The sequence below is a fragment of the Hibiscus syriacus genome, unplaced genomic scaffold (assembly GCF_006381635.1).
Source record: "Hibiscus syriacus cultivar Baekdansim isolate YM2019G1 unplaced genomic scaffold, ASM638163v2 tig00110461_pilon, whole genome shotgun sequence".
Lineage (NCBI taxonomy): Eukaryota > Viridiplantae > Streptophyta > Magnoliopsida > Malvales > Malvaceae > Hibiscus > Hibiscus syriacus.
This window is the reverse complement of record NW_024062746.1, coordinates 918,840-939,470: the sequence shown is the minus strand read 5'-3', so window position 1 is coordinate 939,470 and position 20,631 is coordinate 918,840. Positions and strand designations below refer to the sequence as shown.

Here is a 20,631-nt window from a genome sequence, read left to right as displayed (position 1 = left end):
TATCTCATCTCTTTAACCCCAAAAAAACAACGCTAAAATTTCCACACCACATACTGTTAATCTTCATCTATTCGCCTCATTTCATTCCACAAATACCCAAATTGCCACTCAGTTTAAACGTTGCCCACCTTACGGACTGTCTCTCTAGTTCCCTTGAGAGGCCTAGTTTTGGGAATTCACAAGTTCTGATGATTGTTGTAAGGCTGAAGTTAGATAATGCGGTTCTCATTACGAGAACTTCAGCTTGACTGTTTCAGCTTGTGTTTCAGCTTCTCATTTAAGCATTTAAGGTGCAAAAACAGACAAAACAGTGAAGGAAGTGACATGTTTCTGTTGTTTCATTACAACCTTGTAGAAGCTATAAGCGTCGTGTCAGAATTTCTCTGTGCCTATATTCTCATCATCTATTGTGTAATGGAGGTAGAGATAAGATTATTACAAAATTGCTTCAGTGTCTTCCATGGTGGATCTTAAGAAGGAAGAAACCGCACACACCAGTCTTAACATGCCATCTAAAAATGAGCTTCTTTCCAGATATGAAGAGAACCAGCGAGTGGTATCATTAATATTAACCCTTTTTTTCATTAGAAGGTATTGATTTGTATGAGTTTGGCTGCTTAAGTTGATAATTTGATCCTTTTGTTTCCAGTATTTTCTCACAGGAGATTCCCAGTGATGTCACAGTTCAAGTTGGAGGAGTTTCTTTTTCACTGCATAAGGTAAACCTATGATTCTAAATTCAGCCATTAGAATGACGGGAAAACCAAGTTAGCATCTAGATTTTGTTGAATTTATGACATGAGTGTGCCATTTTTGAACTTATTTCCTACGTGAATTCCAGTTTCCATTGGTCTCCAAGAATGGTTACATCAGGAAATTTTTATCAGAATCCAATGATGCTGATCTTTCAGTTATAGAAATCCCCAATGTTCCGGGTGGAGCAGATTCTTTCGAACTAGCAGCTAAGTTCTGTTACGGGATAAATTTCGAGTTAAGCACTGAAAACATTGCGATGCTAAGATGTGCCTCCGAGTACCTCGAGATGACCGAGGACTATGCGGTCGGAAACCTAGTGGGAAGAACTGAAGCCTACTTGAATGAAGTGGCACTTAAGAGCCTAGCAGGAGCTGTTTCTGTGTTGCATATGTCTGAAAGCCTCCTCCCAATTGCAGAGGAGATTAATTGGTGAGCCGGTGCATAGACGTTGTCGCGCTTTTAGCTTGCAAAGAGAGTCAGTTTTGTATGTCTAGCAGGTCTGATAGTGTCAATGGTAGTGCCATTTCTTTAACAATCGCTAGCTCAAAACCTGTAGTCGATTGGTGGGCTGAAGATTTGACTGTTCTTCGAATCGACATCTTCCGACGAGTTCTGATTGCAATTATAGCAAGAGGTTTTAAACAATATGCACTTGGTCCAGTGATTATGCTTTATGCACAAAAAGCTCTTAAGAGGTTTGGTGAACCCCATACCGACATAATTGACTTGTTTACCAGATAATATGCTTGATGTCTAAAAGTGCAGATCCCTTTTTCGTGCAGGAAGTATTAGGAAAGGGGAGAAAGAAAATCGAGCCACGACAAGAACACGAGAAAAGGGTTGTGTTGTAAACTTGTTAAAGTATCGTTAAAAGTTAAAAGTTTGGCAATTAATTTTGAAAAATGGTTTTTAAAGTTTGGTAAATATTTATTTAAAATGATTTTTCAAAGTTTGGTAGATGTTTGTTGAAAAATGATAATGGGATAATTACAAATAGTTACTGCACTTTAGGGTATTTACAAGATTAGTCATTAAGCTTCAACTATAAAATACCCTAGCTTATTTAGCTTCAAAATGATCCAAAATCATTTATTTCTCCCAATACTAGAGAGTTTTCTTGTGAGTAGTGAGTGTTTTGTAAACACTTGTAAATTTTCTCTCTTAGTAAAAGATCTGCAGCAGTCCGAAGACGTAAGCAAATTGGCTTAATTCCGTTATCAATTTCGGGTATTATTTTTCCGCTTTTATTTCGCATTCTCACTAATCTGGTTATAGGGAAATTACTTGTTCTCGTTTATTTCCCAACAACTGGTAATCAGAGCTTTTGGTTGTGAATCTTGTCAATTTTTTGCGAGGTTACTATTCATTACTATTCACGTGAATAGTAAAAATTTTGTCGGTGATACGAATTTGTCGACGGAGGTGTTCTAACACACGGTGGTTCGCAAGAATGATCCAAACGAAGCCAGATTCGAGTGGGAGCGATGGTTGCAGACGAAGGGAATGTGAAAATTGAAAAGTTCGATGATACGAACTTTGGCTTCTGGAAGATGCAGATTGAAGATTTTATGTACCAAAAAAATCTATATCAACCTCTCTCAGGAAAGCAACAAGAGGGCATGAAGAATGAAGACTGGGTTATTCTCGACAGACAAGCCCTCGGAGTTATCCGACTGATGTTATCTCGCAATGTTGCTTTCAACGTAGCAAAGAAAAAGACAACGACGGGTCTTATGGCGGCTCTCTCCAGTATGTATGAGAAGCTATCTGCCTCAAACAAAGTTCATTTGATGAGGCGATTATTCAATTTGCGGATAGCGGAAGGGGCATCAGTGGCTCAACACCTAAATGAACTCAACACAATCACAACCCAGTTGAGTTCCGTGGAAATTGAATTCGATGATGAAGTTCGAGCTTTAATTCTCTTATCATCTCTAGCAGACAGTTGGAATGTACTGTTACAGCAGTTAGTAGCTCGTCGGGAAACAACAAATTAAAATTCGACGATGTTCGGGATCTGATATTGAGTGAAGAAATTCGACAGAGAGAATCAGGTGAAGCATCAACCTCCTTAGCCTTGCACACGGAGTCTAGAGGGAGAACTTCAGAAAGAAATTCAAATCGTGGCAGATCGAAATCCAAAAGGGGAAAATCAAGAACTAGAAAGAAAGATTTTACCTGTTATAATTGTGGCAAGAAGTGTCACTTTAAAAGAGATTGTCGAGCACTGAAGAAAGATACCGACGTACAGGAATCTGCAAACATGGCAAAGGAGACAGGTGATGCCATGATTCTAAGCGTCAATAGTCTGATTGAATCATGGATCTTGGATTCAGGGACATCTTTCCACTCCACCCCATGCCAAGAAATCATGGAGAACTATGTCAGAAGTGATTTTGGGAAGGTTCATCTAGCTGATGATGAAACCTTGAAGATCGTCGGAAAATGAAACATCCGATTAAAGTTTCCAAACCAGACCACCTGGAAGCTGAAAGGAGTGAGACATATTTCTGGCCTCAAAAGAAATTTGATTTCTGTAGGACAGCTTGATGGAGAAGGATATATCACAACCTTTTCAGGCTGTGAATGGAATATTACCAAATGAGCACTCGTCATTGCTCGTGGTAAGAATACTGGTACTCTCTATATAACCTCAAATTTAGAGAATATCATTGTTATAGCAGATGCTGATGGAAAATCAAACCTATGACACCAAAGGCTTAGCCATATGAGTGAGAAAAGGATGATGACACTTTTGTCAAAAGGGAAGCTGTCGGATCTTAAAAGTGTAGATGTTGGGCTATACGAGGATTGCATCTTTGGAAAACAAACAAAAAATCAGTTTTGCAAAGATTGACAAGACACCCAAGGCAGAAAAGTTAGAGTTGGTTTAATACAGATGTATGAGAACCATCTCCAGTTTCATCTCTTGCATGCTCACTATATTATGTCACCTTCATCGATGATTCTACAATGAAGGTGTGGGTTTATTTTTTGAAGAATAAATCAGAAGTCTTTGACACCTTCAGAAAATGGAAGACCATGGTGGAAAATGAGACTAGTTTGAAAGTCAAGCGGTTGAGGTCTGATAATGGAAGAGAGTACAGAAACAGTAGATTCAGAGATTTTTGCGCAAACAATGGGATCAAGATGGAGAAAACAATTCCCATGACACCGCAACATAATGGCGTAGCAGAGCGCATGAACATAACTCTGAATGAACGTGCAAGAAGTATGAGGATACATGTCGGCTTGCCCAAATTTCTATGAGCAGAAGCTATTAACACTGCAGTTTACCTGATCAACCATGGGCCCTTAGTTTCCCTGGATGGTGGAATACCATAGGAAGTTTGGAGCAAGAAAGAAATAAATCTTTCACACTTAAGAGTGTTTGGTTGTATTTCTTATGTACACAAATTCTGCTGAAAGAAGTAAACTTGATGCCAAGTCCAACAAATGTGCCTTTGTTGGTTATGGTGGTGATGAGTTCGGTTATCGGTTTTGGGACTAAGAAAATCGGAAGATCATCAGAAACAGAGATGTCATTTTCAATGAGAATGTGATGTACAAAGACAGGTCAACCATAGAATCAAGGAGCTCCAATACCAGCTGAAACAAAGAAATTTGCTGAGTTCGAGGAGATTTTTGGAAATAATGTTCAGATCAGTCCTGAAGCAGTTCAAGAAGAACCAAGCACACCAGAAATGAGACGCTCCTCCAGAATTCCTAAACCAACCCAACGTTATTCGCCTTCTTTGCACTACTTATTGTTGACTGACAATGGTGAACCAGAGTGCTATGATGAAGCAATGCAGGTGGAGGATTCAGTCAAGTGGGAGTCTTTCATGAAAGATGAGATGGACTAGTTTATGTCAAATCAGACGTGGGAATTAGCTGAATTACTGCCAGGCAAGAAAGCACTCCATAACAAGTGGATTTACAGGATCAAAGAAGAGCACGATGGGAGCAAACGCTACAAAGCAAGATTGGTTGTCAAAGGTTTTCAGCAAAAAGAAGGTATTGACTACAATGAAATTTTCTCTCCAGTCGTGAAACTGTCTACAATCAGACTGGTATTGAAAATTGTAGCTACAGAGAATCTATATCTTGAGCAGTTAGATGTGAAGACAACTTTCCTTCATGGTGATTTGGAGGAAGAAATCTATATGAGGCAGGCAAGAAAAACCTGGTATGCAGGTTGAAGAAGAGCTTGTATGGTTTAAAACAAGCTCCTAGACAGTAGTACAAGAAGTTCGATAGTTTCATGAGTAGCAGTGGTTTTACCAGATGCCAAGCAGATCATTGTTGCTACATCAAGAAGTTTGAAAATCAACTTCATTATTTTATTATTGTATGTTGATGACATGCTTGTTGCAGGTTCAGACATGCAAGAGATTATAAACTTTAAGAAAAAATTGTTGAAGCAGTTTACAATTAAAGATCTGGGAACAGCAAAGCAGATTCTTGGGATGAGAATCAAGAGAGACACAAAGTAGGGGACTTTGATGTTATCATAGGCTGAGTACATCAACAAAGTACTCTCCAGGTTCAACATGCAAGATGCTAAACCAGTAAGTACACCTTTAGGTGTTCATTTTAGACTCTCCAAAGAACAGTTACCAAAGACGGAGGAAGAACGTGCACACATGGTGAAGGTGCCGTATGCCTCAGCAATTGGAAGTCTGATGTATGTCATGGTTTGTACTATACCAGAAGACCAGATATTGCTCATGCAGTGGGAGTTGTTAGCATATACATGAATAATCGGGGCAAGGTACTATGAGAAGCAGTCAAATGGATCCTCAGATATCTGCGGGGTACTACAAACAAAGCACTTTGTTTCAAAGGTGGAGATACGATACTGACAGGCTATGTAGATGCTGACTTAGCCGTAAATGTTGACATCAGAATGAGCACTACAGGGTATGTCTATACTCTAGGAGGTACTGTAGTGAGTTGGGTTTCTCAACTACAGAAGATAATTGCTCTTTCCACAACTAAAGTAGAATATGTCGTTGTTACGAAGTCAACAATGAGATGGTTTGGCTCCAAAGTTTCTTGGAAGAGTTAGGCAAGAAACAAGAAAACAATGTCTTGAATTACGACAGTCAAAGTGTTATCCATCTAACAAAGAATCCGTCTTTTCATTCCAGGACAAAGCACATACAATTGTGATATCATTTTATCTAGTCTCTTCTGGAAGATGGGATTTTGAAACTTAAAAAGATTAGTAGAGCTCAAAATCCGGCAGACATGTTGACAAAGACGATGACCACGAAGAAACTGAAGTTGTGTTCAGCTTCATTTGGCATGCTAGAATAACAAGACTAGAAATGTTGTTGCATCGATCGAGGTGTGAAGACAGATAAAATCAGTCTTCAAGTGGAAGATTGTTAAAGTATTGTTAAAAGTTAAAGGTTTGGCAACCAACTTTGGAAAAATTGTTTTCAAAGTTTGGTAAATGTTTCTTTGAAAGTGGTTTTTCAAAGTTTGGTAGATGTTTGTTGAAAAATGATAATGGGATAATTATAAATAGTCACTACACTTTAGGGTATTTACAAGATTAGTCCTTAAGCTTCAACTATAAATACCCTAGCTCATTTAGCTTCAAAATGACCCCAAATAATTTATTTCTCCCAAAACTAGAGAGTTTTCTTGTGAGTAGTGAGTGTTTTGTAAACACCTGTAAATTTTCTCTCTTAGTAAAAAATCTGCAGCAGTCCGGAGACGTAAGCAAATTGGCTGAACTCCGTTATCAATTTAGGGTATTATTTTTCCGTTTTATTTCGCATTCTCACTAATCTGGTTATAGGAAATTACTTGTTCTCGTTTATTTCCCAACACATAATAAGTCTTCTGCCTAGGGAGAAAAATGCAATGTCCGTGAGCTTTCTATCTGTGTTGCTTCGTGCAGCGATATACCTTAAAACAACCGTTGCTTATCGACATGATTTGGAAAAAAATGGCCTTGCAATTAGGACATGCTGTTTTAGATGATCTCTCGATACTTGCCTATTCTTTTACCGGGGACACATTGTTTGATGTCGACACATTCAACATATCTTGACGAACTACATCGAATATGATATCGAGGGCAGCCATTTTGGCTACAAAAAGAAGAAGAAGAAGAAGAGTACATTCTCCCCCACCAAGTGACTTGGAAAGAGTAGGAAAGCTAATGGAGAGCTACCTAGCAGAAATAGCGTCCGACTGTAATCTATCTGTCTCAAAATTCCTCAGTCTCGTCGAACTTATTCCAGAACAATCGAGGGTAACAGACGATGGGGTGTACAGAGCCATAGATATCTACCTCAAGGTACATCTCTTTTTGATAGCAAGGTATACCTTTGTAAATGTTGTCATTTTAGTCCGGCCTTTTGATTTCAATCATAGGCTCGTCCCACTATAAGTGACTTGGAGAAGAAGGAAGTTTGCAGCTTAATGGATTGCCAGAAACTCTCACGGGAGGCTTGCGCTCACGCCACTCAAAACGACCATCTTTCGGTCCAGACGCTGGTTCAAGTCCTTTACTACGAGCAGCAATGCCTTCAAGATGTTATGAACGGAAGCGTATCCAGTGGAGATTCCCCTGCTGTCATCTCTTCCAGGGTGAATTTATACCCTAGTGATATCCACCCGGTTTCAGATGAACTTTCCAGCTTGAAAAGAGAGAACGATGACCTGAAACTAGAGCTAATGAAAATGAAAATGAGATTAAAAGAGAGAAAAATCAACGTCAGCAAAATCGGGAGTAAGCAGTCCTATCACCTATGGGAAACATTACGCCATCATCTGATAAGCCTCCTTTGCCTCGAAAATCATTCATAAATTTCGTTTCCAAGAAACTCGGACGGCTTTATCCTTTCGTCGGAGTTTCAGGTGCTGGTGGCAAAGGTCGAACAAGACCTGCCAAAGATAGGAGACACTCCATATCTTGACACTACGTGTTGCTTTTTGCCTAAATTTACCATTACCATTTTCTGAAGTTGTTAATGTCTGTGTTACTTATAAGGCTTGAGACAACTTGTAGCTCTCTTTCTTCTTCTTGTATGTGTACTAAGATTTTTGGACCCCCTCCCCCTTCCATATCTGCTTCTTCTGTATGGTATTGCTGTAAATATTATCATCTTTATGGAGGTTCTTGCCACTCCTCTGAAACTCTGATCAAGACATAGCATAGTCGGAGCAGTAGACTCTCAATCTCGAGTTTAACTCAATTGAATTATGTATTCTATTAAGACTACATCTAGCAACTCTATAAATTGAATTCTGAACATCTGTAATACTTTTTCGTATCTAGAATAATAAACACTTAGTATTCAAATAAAAAAATTAGATAATTACGACTTAATTTGCACATATTTATATTGATAAGGATTAAAAAGTCATCAAACAAAAGAGTCATGCAGTACCACTCCCAAACTCTATATAGTTTCGTCAAGTGAATATATATGTTAATATAAAATGCTATTTTATAAAATATTTGAAAACAAAAATAAACTATAAAAATTACATGTAAACTTTAGTCGAATGTACAAATCATGCATGAAGTTTTGATTTTGTGAAGTTTTTATTTTATTCAATTTTCTCACATCACTACTTTTTTTTTATCGATATGCAATCATTTTACTAAATATTATATGCATAAATAATTATATCCATCCAATATGAAAATAATGAATATATTTTTATCTTCAAGTCAAGTTGTGAAATCTCTACATTGATCTTCAAGTTGAACGATTTCAAGTCCAATTGGACTAAACGGAAGCCATGAAGTTAGTCCTTACCCCAGACGTAGATTTCAACTCTCTCTCACTAGTAAAAAGTTGTCTATGCTATTTGAAATCAAGCTTGATTTACGGGTTTTTTTTATGATGACTGACAGATTGACAAAGATGTCTGCTTTTGATCACTATCGAATTTCATTGCTTGATTTTGTATCACCGAACATCCAATCGGTTTTCAATGGATATATCAAGACTTCCGTAATATAAAACTATTAGTACTTAAATCATTGACTTGAAGTTAGCTTCTAATTCAAAAGAAAAATTGTTAAGATCTCTTCTGATCTCCATCAAAATTGAAATAAATGTGAAGCAAAAATTAAATTTAACGTTCTCATCGGAAAAGAACGTGCCACCTTACGAAGAGTAGTGGCCAATGATATTGTTTCTTTAATTATCAACCAATATCTATATAAAATCTCTGGGCCTGGATTATTTGAAATTAGACAAGAGAAGAAATTGGTTAATTTGTTTTTCAGCATTTATGGCTTAGCTTTGCCTTTTTATTTTCCTTCTTTTAATTCATTTTCTTGGGTATTGCTTAGGTATGCATTGAAAATTACAAACTTGGCAAACACTCTTGACATGGCCCATTTTTGGTGCACCCCTTCAATGTATAATATAATATTTAGAAAATTTAGTTCTAATTTATCCAACCATGAATTTAATACCTCACTAGTTCTTATATTATTGCAACGATATCTACAATGTCAAGCAATTGTTTATTTACGTAGAGTTTTATTTCTATGACATAAGATTAAGGCTTAAAAGCAATTTGATTTTTTTGAATTACTTCTGAATTTTAGTTTTGATTTTTTTTAATAAGAATTACCTTAAAAATTCTATTATGATACCGTTTTAAAATAAAGGACAGGGCTCTCTTAACTAATTTATTACTGACACATAGAGGGTTAAATCAAACTAAACTATAATTTAAGAGTTAAATAAGAAAACAAATATATATTTATATATATCAAAGACTTACATTGCAACGAGATCGAGGTTGCTCCAGTCATTTTATTCTAACTTCTTGACCTGATTTTTATATTAAATTTATCGTCATTAATTTTTTACTTATAACTTGTTATTAGATTTTTGAGAATTTTTTTTTTAAATCACAAAATCAAGATTAATTTTTATCGAAAATTTCATTATAACTTATCATCTTATTAAATGTCTTTTGATCGTTGAGATTTAGTATAAAGTATTTTAAAATCCCTTCATTAATTAAAATTTGGAAGGAAAAAAACAGAGAGAAAAATATAAAATATTTAAAACTGTTTTAAAATTTAATTTTCAAACTATAAGTTTTTTTATTTTATTAATTTAGATAAGTATAAGATAGAATTTATTCAAATGTACTCTTAACCATTTGGCATTAATTATTCATACTCTTGACATTCTTAGTGTTCGTACCCGAAACCTCAAGAAATAACAATAATTCTTTTACTACCAAGATTGTTTGATTCGTGCAAACTATAAGTTATTTCGATGTTTCATTCCATGTATTACATCATTTTAAGATTAAAAATGAAAATTTGAATAGGGTATAATTTAGGGGCAAATTAAAATAAATGGTATTATAGATTTAAACACTTTCAATTAACTAATTTCTTCTCACAAACATTCGTTATTCTAAGTATTGGATATTGGGTCACGTTTTCATGGGGATTCAGAGTTGATTGTGAAAATCCAAGTTGTTGGGCAACGAGGGGAGCAGTTTGAGTTGAGGAAGGCGGCCATTTACAAAGCCAAATAAAAGCATCCATATTTCTTTGAAGCTCCCCCACCATTTTCTCTGTTATTTTAAAAGAGTTATACCCACTCTTTCTTTGCTGGTAAAACAAGATTCCTCGCCCAACTGGCTCTTTCAAGCTTCTTCCCATTTTTTTCATTTTTATCTTTTCATCAATCATTAACATTTTCAAAACTTGTCTCTCTCTCCCTATATATATATATACAACACTTTGCATGTTCTCTTTACTAGCTTTTATCATTTTATGCTCATTGTTTCTCAGTTTTGTTATCAAAATGGGTCGGTTCATCAACCTTGCAGTTCTCCTGTCCTTTTCTCTTAGTTTCTGTTTGTTTCCTGACACAATATCTGCTCAACTAAGACAAAATTACTACGCCAGTTCTTGCCCCAATGTAGAATCCATTGTTAGAACAGCAGTGGCCAAGAAATTCAAGGAAACTTTCGTCACCGTTCCTGCAACTCTCCGTCTCTTCTTCCATGATTGCTTCGTCCAGGTTTTTTTTTTCAACGTTTCAAAGAATACCCTTTTCTCTTCAATCTATTATCATAAGTTGCATTGTATTGTTTCTCACAGGGATGTGATGCTTCGGTTATGATTTCATCCTCCGGGGGCAACAAAGCCGAAAAGGATCACCCTGAAAACTTGTCATTAGCCGGAGATGGATTCGACACCGTGATCAAAGCTAAAGGGGCGGTCGATGCGGTTCCGAGTTGCAGAAACAAGGTCTCTTGTGCTGATATCTTGACAATGGCTACTCGTGATGTTGTTGCTCTGGTATTGTTCCTATCACGGTGATTGTTGACATTGTTTGCAGATTATGCAAGTGAATATGATGTGTTTTGTATAATTTCAGTCTGGTGGACCTTCTTATGCTGTTGAATTGGGAAGACTTGATGGGCTAAATTCAACAGCTTCTAGTGTTAATGGAAAGCTTCCTCAGCCATCTTTCAACTTGAATCAGCTTAACTCGTTGTTTGCAGCAAATGGACTCAGCCAACCAGACATGATTGCTCTTTCAGGTTTTACCACAGACTTGAATGTCTGAATTTCAAACATAACCTATTCTTCTTAAATAGTCTTTTGTGTGGCCATAATCCGAGAAATAAAATAGTAAAATAAACATTTTGTTGTTGTTGTTGGTTTTTTGCAGCGGCACACACAGTTGGATTCTCTCATTGCAGCAAGTTTGCAAACAGAATATACAGTTCCGACCGTCAAAATGCAGTGGACCCGACGATGAACCGGACCTATGCTGCTCAACTTCAACAGATGTGTCCCAAAAATGTGGATCCATCGATTGCCATCAACATGGACCCCGATACACCCAGGATATTTGACAACGTCTACTTCAAGAACCTGCAGAAAGGGCAAGGCCTTTTCACCTCGGACCAGGTTTTATTCTCGGACCTCAGGTCTAGACCGACCGTGAACGCCTGGGCCACCAACTCACTGGCTTTTAACCAAGCTTTTATTACTGCTATGACTAAGCTGGGTCGGGTCGGTGTCAAGACCGGGACGAACGGCCACATTCGTAGAAATTGTGCTGCCTTTAACTGAGAAAATGACTTGGTTCTTGAAGCTGAAGTCTTTGCTACAAAAATTTGTCATGGTTTGAGACATGTTTTCTTTAGTTTCCGGTAAGACAATAACTAATGTTGTCTAAATATACTTTGGTTTATTAATTTAATAATTCATAAATTATTCAGTTAATATATGTGTGAAAATTGATCATGATTATAATTTCTAATATATTTTACGATTGCAGTGTTTTCTCAACTGAATCGTTAATTATATTTTATTTTGCCAAAGGATAAGATGGTCCCAAATGAGACGGTTATCTGGAATAATGCACCAGAAAATGGATTTTTATGGTTGAGAATAAACTGAAGGGTCAGATACATAAGGGTACATATGGTCCAACCAGACAAATTCTTTGCTGGGGTCTGCAATCCATTTTTCTACCATGTTCGAGATATATTGTTCCGACTTTCGTTTTTCTTGAAAGTATTTGTCTGACATATATTCATATAACTTCAAAGTTATCATCCTCCGAATACGTTAAATATACCGACGCCGGACATCAAGCAGCATAGGTGTTAATGTCTGCAATAAAAACACAATATCAACGCAAAATAGTTCAAACACATTGAGAATGGTCTACATTGCCACAAAGCAGAGAGAGTGATGTTCAAGACTTGTCTTAAAAGTAGCATTTATGATCCAAATAAGTACATACCTAACATTACAAGAGAAAAGAAAAAGGGAAAAGTAACAAAATTCATCAAATCAATCAAACATCAACTGCACTATGATCTTCCAGCTCACTGCAATAATTGGTTCCATATTTCTCATATCTGATCCAATTCAATGGATTAACCTGCAACTCACATATTCTGCAAGAAACTATCGGGAGATGGTGGAGTATCGGTATACATAAGAACCAGCCGAGTATTCGGCATCCATAAGATATCGTCACCTAATCAACCTTGATGAAAGGATGTCATAAGAAAAATGATATTTGCAGAAAAGAACAAGTAGCTTCACAGGAAATTTTCAACAACAGCAGACCAGGCCAGAAAAATCGAAGATATGCATTATTATTATGAAAACAAGTGTTCGCTAAAACGAAGCTATATAGGTAGAGATAGTTGCTAGCCCAAGTGTCAATATAGTTGGATTTCAGATAGTTGAGACATCACACCTCCGGGGTAAATCAGAGCCATGATATACTTACAATACAATCAGCTTTATCCAAAACTCTAGTAACCTTTTTACTTATTTACTTCATCTATTCTATAAAATGGTATGCTTGATATCGATGTTAGTGTGAACGTCAAAATTGAACGAACTCAAAATTGCTATGCCTGGAATCTGGCTGAACTCGAATCATGAAGCCAATTAGTTTTGGTTCTCGCTCTTCTGCAAACACACCTTCTCGAGCTGTGTTGGCCAGTCTACTCCAAGAATCAATGGATTCATCTCAATCGCAACTTGAAAGTCTAACATTGATGCAGAAACGGGACCACTTAGATTGGGTGCATATCTCGCAGGCTGCATCCCTTTCAAATAGGCCATGGACTGATTCTGGCCTCGGTTAATAACTTTTTGTCTGGACCTTGTACCAGCCAGTTCCAAACAAGGTTTTATCAATGTCTTCATGTAAACATCGATGCTATTGTTCAACAAATCAACACAATCTACTGAGATATTCAATCCCTCCGTCTCTAACTTCTTTTCCAACCTCTTCCTCAAAGAACCAGTATCAGGTAGTTCACCACGGCAATAACAAGTCTCGGAAGCAGATGCCGATCTATTCCATAGTGCTTTTCGCATTCCTTTAGCATTCAAAGTGATGCCAAGTGGAGCTCTCACAGGGCTCCTACTGTAAATGCTCGGACTTCCTGTAGCTTGATCAACTTCTTCTCCATCCTCAACAGAGGCAGGCGGTCTGCTACCCAAAGAAAGCAACTCGGTAGCACTCTGCTGTTCTTGAACCTTAGGAACTGCATCTTCACAGGCTGTATTATGGCTCTTCCCATGAGGCCCTAAAGGACTTGGGCGGTCCCTCAACTTGCGATCTCGAAGATTCGGAGTCCTACTCTTACGAGGAGATTGAGGAAAGTCTTTGCACAGTGACTGAAGATTACTTCTTTGATACCCATTTGACACTTTAACACTCAAAGAACCTTCCGATTTGTTTGCTATTTGCGGAGGAGTCTTTGAAAGCGAAGCATTCCTAATAATTGATCTGAGGAAATTATTATGAAGACGAGCATTTTCTCTCCCTATTGTACTGATGCACAGCTTATCGAACTCGGGTTTGCAAATCTTAAGATTCAAAAATCTATTAAGCAGATGGAAGTACATATCCGCTTTTATACGTCCAATCTTCCTTACAAACTGGGATTTCAGCTCTAAAGTGTCTACTCTACAAAATTTCCGACCGGCCGGCACTTCAGATTCTGAGTTCATCACGATCATCCGAAATCTAAAATTCCAGTCAAAAATGGAAAACCATCAATATCCATGAAACATCAACTTAATTCTAAATAAAGAAATAATCATAAAAAAAACGTAGTGTCATGTCTTCTATTAACATATCAAGACAAATTGGGATCAAAAACAGTTTTTACTGAAATAATCTAATTCAAGCGAAATTAACAAAACCCAAATAGAAGAAAGTAACTTCATTTAACCATCATCAATCAAATCAAAACCAAACAGAAACCCAGACCTACAAATCTACAAAATTAAAGATTACCAATCTCAAATCAAAGCATACGCTAAAAGAAAACATGTTAAAGAAAACAAGAACTAATTCAATTCACTAAAATATCCCGCTTTACCCATAAAACCTCATGACCAAAAAAAACCCAGACAGTAAAACAGAAAGAAGGCAAAACTCACCTCAAATAACGAACTATGAAACTGAATTAATCACTGAATGAGAAAGTAGAAAGAAAAGATATTAGGGCATGAAGCAAGCAAGCAAGCGAAGAGTTGAGTCTTTTTTTGGAAGCTTCTTTTGGAGTCGTCAGGTCAATGTAGCACGTGCGGTATTTAAAACGAGTTTAAAGTGTGAACTAGTGCTGGTATAGCTTTGTTTTTCGTTGAGCGTTGGGCTTGCCCGATCATGTAGGCGTTTGCATTTAGTTATTTTTTTTGTCCAAATATATATATATCGAAAATCAACATTAATCGATCCTTAATGAAAAAGAGTAAATAATCAACCTATCATTACACAAATTATTTTTTTAATTATAGAACATTATTTTTTGATTACTTCAATTATTAAAAGTCACATAATAATTTTATGATTATAGGATGTTATTTTGTTTAATTTAATACTATTAAAAGTTATAAAATGACTATCTGATTATTCATATATTTCAAACTCATCTTTTTTCATTTAAAAAATTGACAATCAACTAAGTTGGACGTTAACTTAGTGATTAATATATAATAAAATCATATTTCAATTATGTTCATTGGTACTAAGCTCGATGATATAATATAAAAAATAGATAGTCGATCCAAAAAATACAATTCAAATGATTTTGAGATCATATTTTATCATATCTTAGTCAACATGTTAAAATCCGGCTTAGTCGACCGTCAACTTTTTAACGAAAAATGATGAACTTATAACATATTAATAGTTAAGTGACAATTTTGAAAGTTTTGATAATTAGATATTCAACAAAATAATATCTTATGGTTTGGATCTACTCTTATATAATTAGCAAAGTAATTTATTCCATTAAGGGGCTGTTGGTTTACTGTCGAACGGTTCAGCATTCAGCGTGTTTGATTCTCACTTCTGAATGAAGACTATGCTAAATGAAACAGCAAAACACTGCTGAATGATTCAGCATTAAAGTACATTCTGAATCATTAAGCACCCGGTATTTTACCATAATACCTATTTTTTCACATGTTGTTTTATTAAACAATCATATCTTATAATATAATAAATCACTATGAAGGTAAAAATGAAAATATTCATAATTCATATTGTACATTCAGAACCATTATCAAACAACATGTCACATTCAGAGTCAATTCATACAGAGCCTTTGAATCGTTCAGGCTATTGAATCATTCAACGCTTAATCATTTTATTTTATCAAACAACCCTTAGTTTCGTCAGTTATTTTAGTTACTTGTTGCAATCCAACAAATTTAACTAAAAATCATATGAATAAGGATCAATCTTATCTATTAAGACCGTTTTCCCTCTATTTATTAAGGATTAACTAAAGATGAATTCATTAAAAGGTTTCTTAAACAGCAAATAAATAATTACAAAGCAAAACAATAGAAGTGAAAATAAGTTGTCTGCTACAAAGTCGATGCGGATGAGAGCCAGGGGAGCCTTGACACCCTTTGTTAAGTCTCTTCAAAATTGTTTAAAAATCACTAATATTTTTCAAATTTTTGAAAATTTTAATTAAAAGCTAAAACTTTTTAAATAAGTCTCATTGAATATCTCAAAAAGTTTTAAAATTTTGATTTGACCTTCAAAAAAAATTAAAAATTGATTAAACTCCCCAAACTATCACGTTAAGATCTGTCACTGTGCAAGATACGTCATACTAAGGGAGATCTAGTGATCACTTGAACATGCAGGTGTCAAAGTCATCTTAGGTAGGCATAGTGAGAACTCACAGAGACGAGTGTAGATAAAAAAATCAGACCAATCAAAATATGGTACATCATACTTCTAAATAAATTTAAATTAATTATACGATAAATAATACATATTATATTATAATCAATTTAATTAAGTAACAAATATGTGTCTTATCGCTAATTAATTAAATTAATATGAGAAACAATAAATAGAAGATATTAATCATTATAAACCACTCGAATGACGAAGTTGTAATTTAACCCATCACATTAGCACTATAAAAATGGATTAGCCCCAAGCGATTCACAAGTGAGTAGACTGGAGATATGCAGAAATAACAATTGAATAGAAGATTTCAAAGGATCAAAGCACAAATCTCCAAAGAACTAAAGAAACACCTTATCAGTTTTCAAGTATTCTTTGAAAGCTAATTTTTGATATTTGCCAACCGATTGAAAAAAAATGGAGAAAGGCTAAAACATGTTTTCAATATTAAGTCCAGAAGACTTTTAAGGTGGACTCAGCCGTCCAAGGATAAGTCTCCACAACACCTGGATCAAACTCTATATGATTCAATTGCATCAACGCAAAAATATAATAAAATACATTTGTTCTTCAATATCAACTTTTGATGACTCCTTGAAGACTCACCGACCCAATATCTCTCAAAATTCATTGGATACATATCAAGTAATTGACTTCTTAAACTTATTTTTTAAGATTGGTCTAATATACAAGAAAGTGTCCAAATTATATAAGTTTTCTTAAAGTGATATCTAATTTTTTTCCGGTCAATCCAAGTACCTAATGTTACAAACGTTATCACTTTAGGTGTCTCGACCATAATGAACGTTAAAAAATTATGTTAAGTTATATGTGTCGCATTTAGTTAATTTTAAAAATTTTATTTTAAAAAACTTAAAATATTTATATTAAAAAATCCTATTTTTTCTAAAATTACAAAAAAAAACTATAAAATCCCTAAAATCAACTCCAAATCCCTAACTCTAAATTATCATCCCTTGTCGGCCACTGCCGCCAATACATTTTTATGATGTTAATATGTTTTTAAATAATTCATTTAATTGTATAAATAATTAATTTCAAAATAAAAAATATTAAATTAAATAATGTTTACTTATTAAATTTTATGAAAAATAAAAATTATTTTTATAATAATTTAAAATTATGTAAAGATTTTAAATTGATTATAAAATTAATATGTATCATTTAAAAATAAATAAAAACAAATGTAAATGACTTTTCTTCGTTGGATCATCAATATGAACCAAACCTACCAGCGCTACTACTCCACAAACAAACACAGATATTTTGATTTAATAGAATAAAATAATAAATATTTTAAATAAAGTTTAGAATATAAATAATAAAATTATAAATAAAAGAACAGAATAGGTCTAGAATAAATATATAATACGATAAATTAAATATTTTTAATAAATTTAAATGATATAACCCTTTCAAAAATAAAATAATTGATATCGATTATATATTTTTATAGAGAAAAAAAGAAGCATTTGTGCGGTTGTGTGATGTAATGAACTCTTGGCGAATCCAAGGTATCCTTCACCCCCTGCCAATTAGTACATTGTTACGCCTCTTTGCGCACACCAAATGCCGCCTGCTGCGATCACCTATATGTCTGTCTAGCGCCGGAAAGGCCCTCATTGCCTGGAAAATTCTTTCGTTTTTCTTCTTCTTTTTCTATGTGAACTCTAGATGTTGTGGATGGATAAGTATGAGGATAAAAGTAGATGAATGACGCCATCTGCATGTTTCTTTCTTTTATTCCTCTACTCGCTGGTATTGGAAAGTGGGGGACACGATGCTACAACTTTGGCTCTTGAGGGGGATAAACGGATGACATTCAAACGTTCAGACCTCACGCTCTACCCTTTCCTGCGTCCAAACATTTTGGCTGTCTTTTTCATTTCCCAAATGAAAAGGGCCGCATACACTCATCGCCACGTATTTGCAGTCAAACTGTACAGTTATTTTATTCATTGATGGGTTAGGATGCCATTTTCCTATTTCATTTTACAGGAACAAAATATAATCAAATAATATTAATATATTTCAATTAAAATAATATTTAAAGATAAATTATAATTTATGTAATATTATAGTCCAACCTATGAATTTGAAGATTTCATTAACAATTTTATTTTTAAATCGACTTTTAATTTCAGAAGTGAAAAATTAGTTTATTGTTCATTTAATCTTAAAAGATATAGTCCAGACTATATATTCTCCACGCTGATTTGCCTACACTTCATAAACTTCTGTCATTGGTTTAACAGACAGGTTTAAAATATAATTCAGGTTGGACAGCAGTAACTATGATATTTATAGGTATTTGATTACTTTAATCAAAACTATAATGTAGGGAAATTTTGTAAATAAAATTTGATTTATTCGGTTCTTACATTCAGCACAAGACACGGTGAACAAAAGATTACAAAGTAGAAACAAAAAATAGAGATGATCTTAGGAATCACCGATCAACTCTCATTTTTCTCTCCCGTTTAACACTGTAAAGTAAAAACAAAAGAGAGAAATCCAGTGCCGGTCGTTTACCCAAAAAAAAAACCTCGCCGGAAAATTTCATTCCCGGGGAAAGCCCTCCCCCAGATTACAAAAAACATTATCTAAACCCCTCGAAAAAGATGCGGAGGGACAGGAGAATATTACAACAAGACCAGATCATTTCAATGTTAGATTCACCAAGAAAATAGAACTTTTGTTTTCTTTTTTCATTATCTCTTCAGACAAACAAGTTCAATAACTTTTTATCTGCTTCTTCTGTTTGATCTGCAAACCCACTTGGAAAACATGTCGTCGTAACTGATTCCTCCGAGTTCAACGACGGAGTACCGGGTCGTCTTTTATCCGAGAGGCGGCTTCCCCCGGAGCTTGGAGTCAGGCAAAGATCTAGATCGGATGGCTGAAATTTACCGAATTCTTCCACTCTTATACGCTTAGGTGAAACCTTAGATCTCGAGCAGGAAAATCGACAGTTTGAGTTAAAATTCGTTACCGTTTCTTGCAACTTCGACATGTACGTAATCGTAGCTTCCGATGTTTCATCGGATCGTGGTGTGGAAGCCACAAGTTCAGGCATCGCCCTTATAGTTCCTCCTCGTAAGACGGTTTCAACCGCAGCTTGACAAACATGCCAGTTTCCCGTCCATAAAAGCCCGACGGCTCCGTTCACAGGATTCACCGTTCTCCCACAAGCTTCGAACAACAGCGATTGGAATAAAGCTGATATATATAAGTATATAAAATAAACCGATGAGAACTCGAAATCAAATGAAAACCCAGAAACAAAATATTAAGAAAAGAGAAGCTGAGCGCGGATACCAGGACGTTGAAGTTCTGGAACGGCGGATATAAACGACATGAGTCCGGCACGGCCAAAGAACTTGGCGACGAAGACTGTCGCATGGCCTTGAGCTTCGGGGGTGTCGATCCATTGCAAACATGGACGCAAAATACATGATTCGCTGCATCCTTTTCGTAAGACTCGGCAACCGTTGCAACTCATGGCTCAACAACAAAACACCAACTAACCGCTGTTCCCTCCCCTTCGCATAAAAGATGAAAACCCAATATTTCCTAAACTTCACAAGGCTTACCGGCTGACCGTTGCCTTACGAGAAACAGGTGAGAGAGTAAAAATGGGGGAAATGGAACTATCGAATGTACGGGAAGAGGAAGAGGAAGAGGAAGAGAAATTAAGGGTGGGAAGGAAGAGATTTTGGAGGGCTTTAAAGGGACGAATAGGGGTTGAAATCAAACTCAAGGGTTAGGAGGTTGGGTTACTTTGCCAGTGGGTGTGTTCTGATTATATATTATATTCATTTTTTAATATTTAATGTCTAATCTTAGTTTTTAAAAACTAATTTTATTTATTATGTATTATTATTTGAATAAAATAAATTATTTTTATTTTCAAAAATAAAGCCGATAACAAACTATACTCAAGTAAAATTATAAATATTAAATATTAACAATAAAACAAACATTTATTACTTATAAATATAATAAATAAATTTATAAATATCTGAGGTGAGTTTACATGTAAATGCGGTGAACTGTTTGCTGGGATTGAGAAATAGAAATGGCGTGACGAAGGTTAAATTCCGAAGTCTTAGGCGAGAGCGGCTCCTTGTTTCCG

At 35.4% G+C, this 20,631-nt stretch overlaps 3 protein-coding genes and 1 pseudogene across 3 annotated transcripts; 2 read left to right on the top strand and 2 right to left on the bottom strand.

Moving 5' to 3' along the window:
- Positions 1 to 249: 249 nt before the first annotated feature.
- On the top strand, positions 250 to 7,694 carry LOC120126719 (annotated as a pseudogene).
- A 2,851-nt stretch (positions 7,695 to 10,545) lies between these two features.
- On the top strand, positions 10,546 to 11,881 carry LOC120126721 (peroxidase 73-like). The gene is made up of 4 exons (XM_039144827.1): positions 10,546 to 10,790; positions 10,871 to 11,071; positions 11,151 to 11,316; positions 11,448 to 11,881. Exons 1-4 carry the CDS (start codon positions 10,572 to 10,574, stop codon positions 11,852 to 11,854), a joined length of 993 nt encoding a protein of 330 aa, XP_039000758.1. The 5' UTR covers positions 10,546 to 10,571; the 3' UTR covers positions 11,855 to 11,881.
- A 986-nt stretch (positions 11,882 to 12,867) lies between these two features.
- On the bottom strand, positions 12,868 to 14,806 carry LOC120126720. The gene is made up of 2 exons (XM_039144826.1): positions 14,705 to 14,806; positions 12,868 to 14,285 (listed from the first exon to the last, which is right to left on the bottom strand). The coding sequence occupies exon 2, from the start codon at positions 14,276 to 14,278 to the stop codon at positions 13,196 to 13,198; it is 1,083 nt and encodes a 360-aa protein (XP_039000757.1). The 5' UTR covers positions 14,279 to 14,285; positions 14,705 to 14,806; the 3' UTR covers positions 12,868 to 13,195.
- Positions 14,807 to 19,130: 4,324 nt separating this feature from the next.
- Positions 19,131 to 20,257, bottom strand: LOC120126722 (LOB domain-containing protein 39-like). Its single transcript, XM_039144828.1, has 2 exons — positions 19,815 to 20,257; positions 19,131 to 19,715 (listed from the first exon to the last, which is right to left on the bottom strand). The coding sequence occupies exons 1-2, from the start codon at positions 19,996 to 19,998 to the stop codon at positions 19,216 to 19,218; spliced, it is 684 nt and encodes a 227-aa protein (XP_039000759.1). The 5' UTR covers positions 19,999 to 20,257; the 3' UTR covers positions 19,131 to 19,215.
- Positions 20,258 to 20,631: the final 374 nt, after the last annotated feature.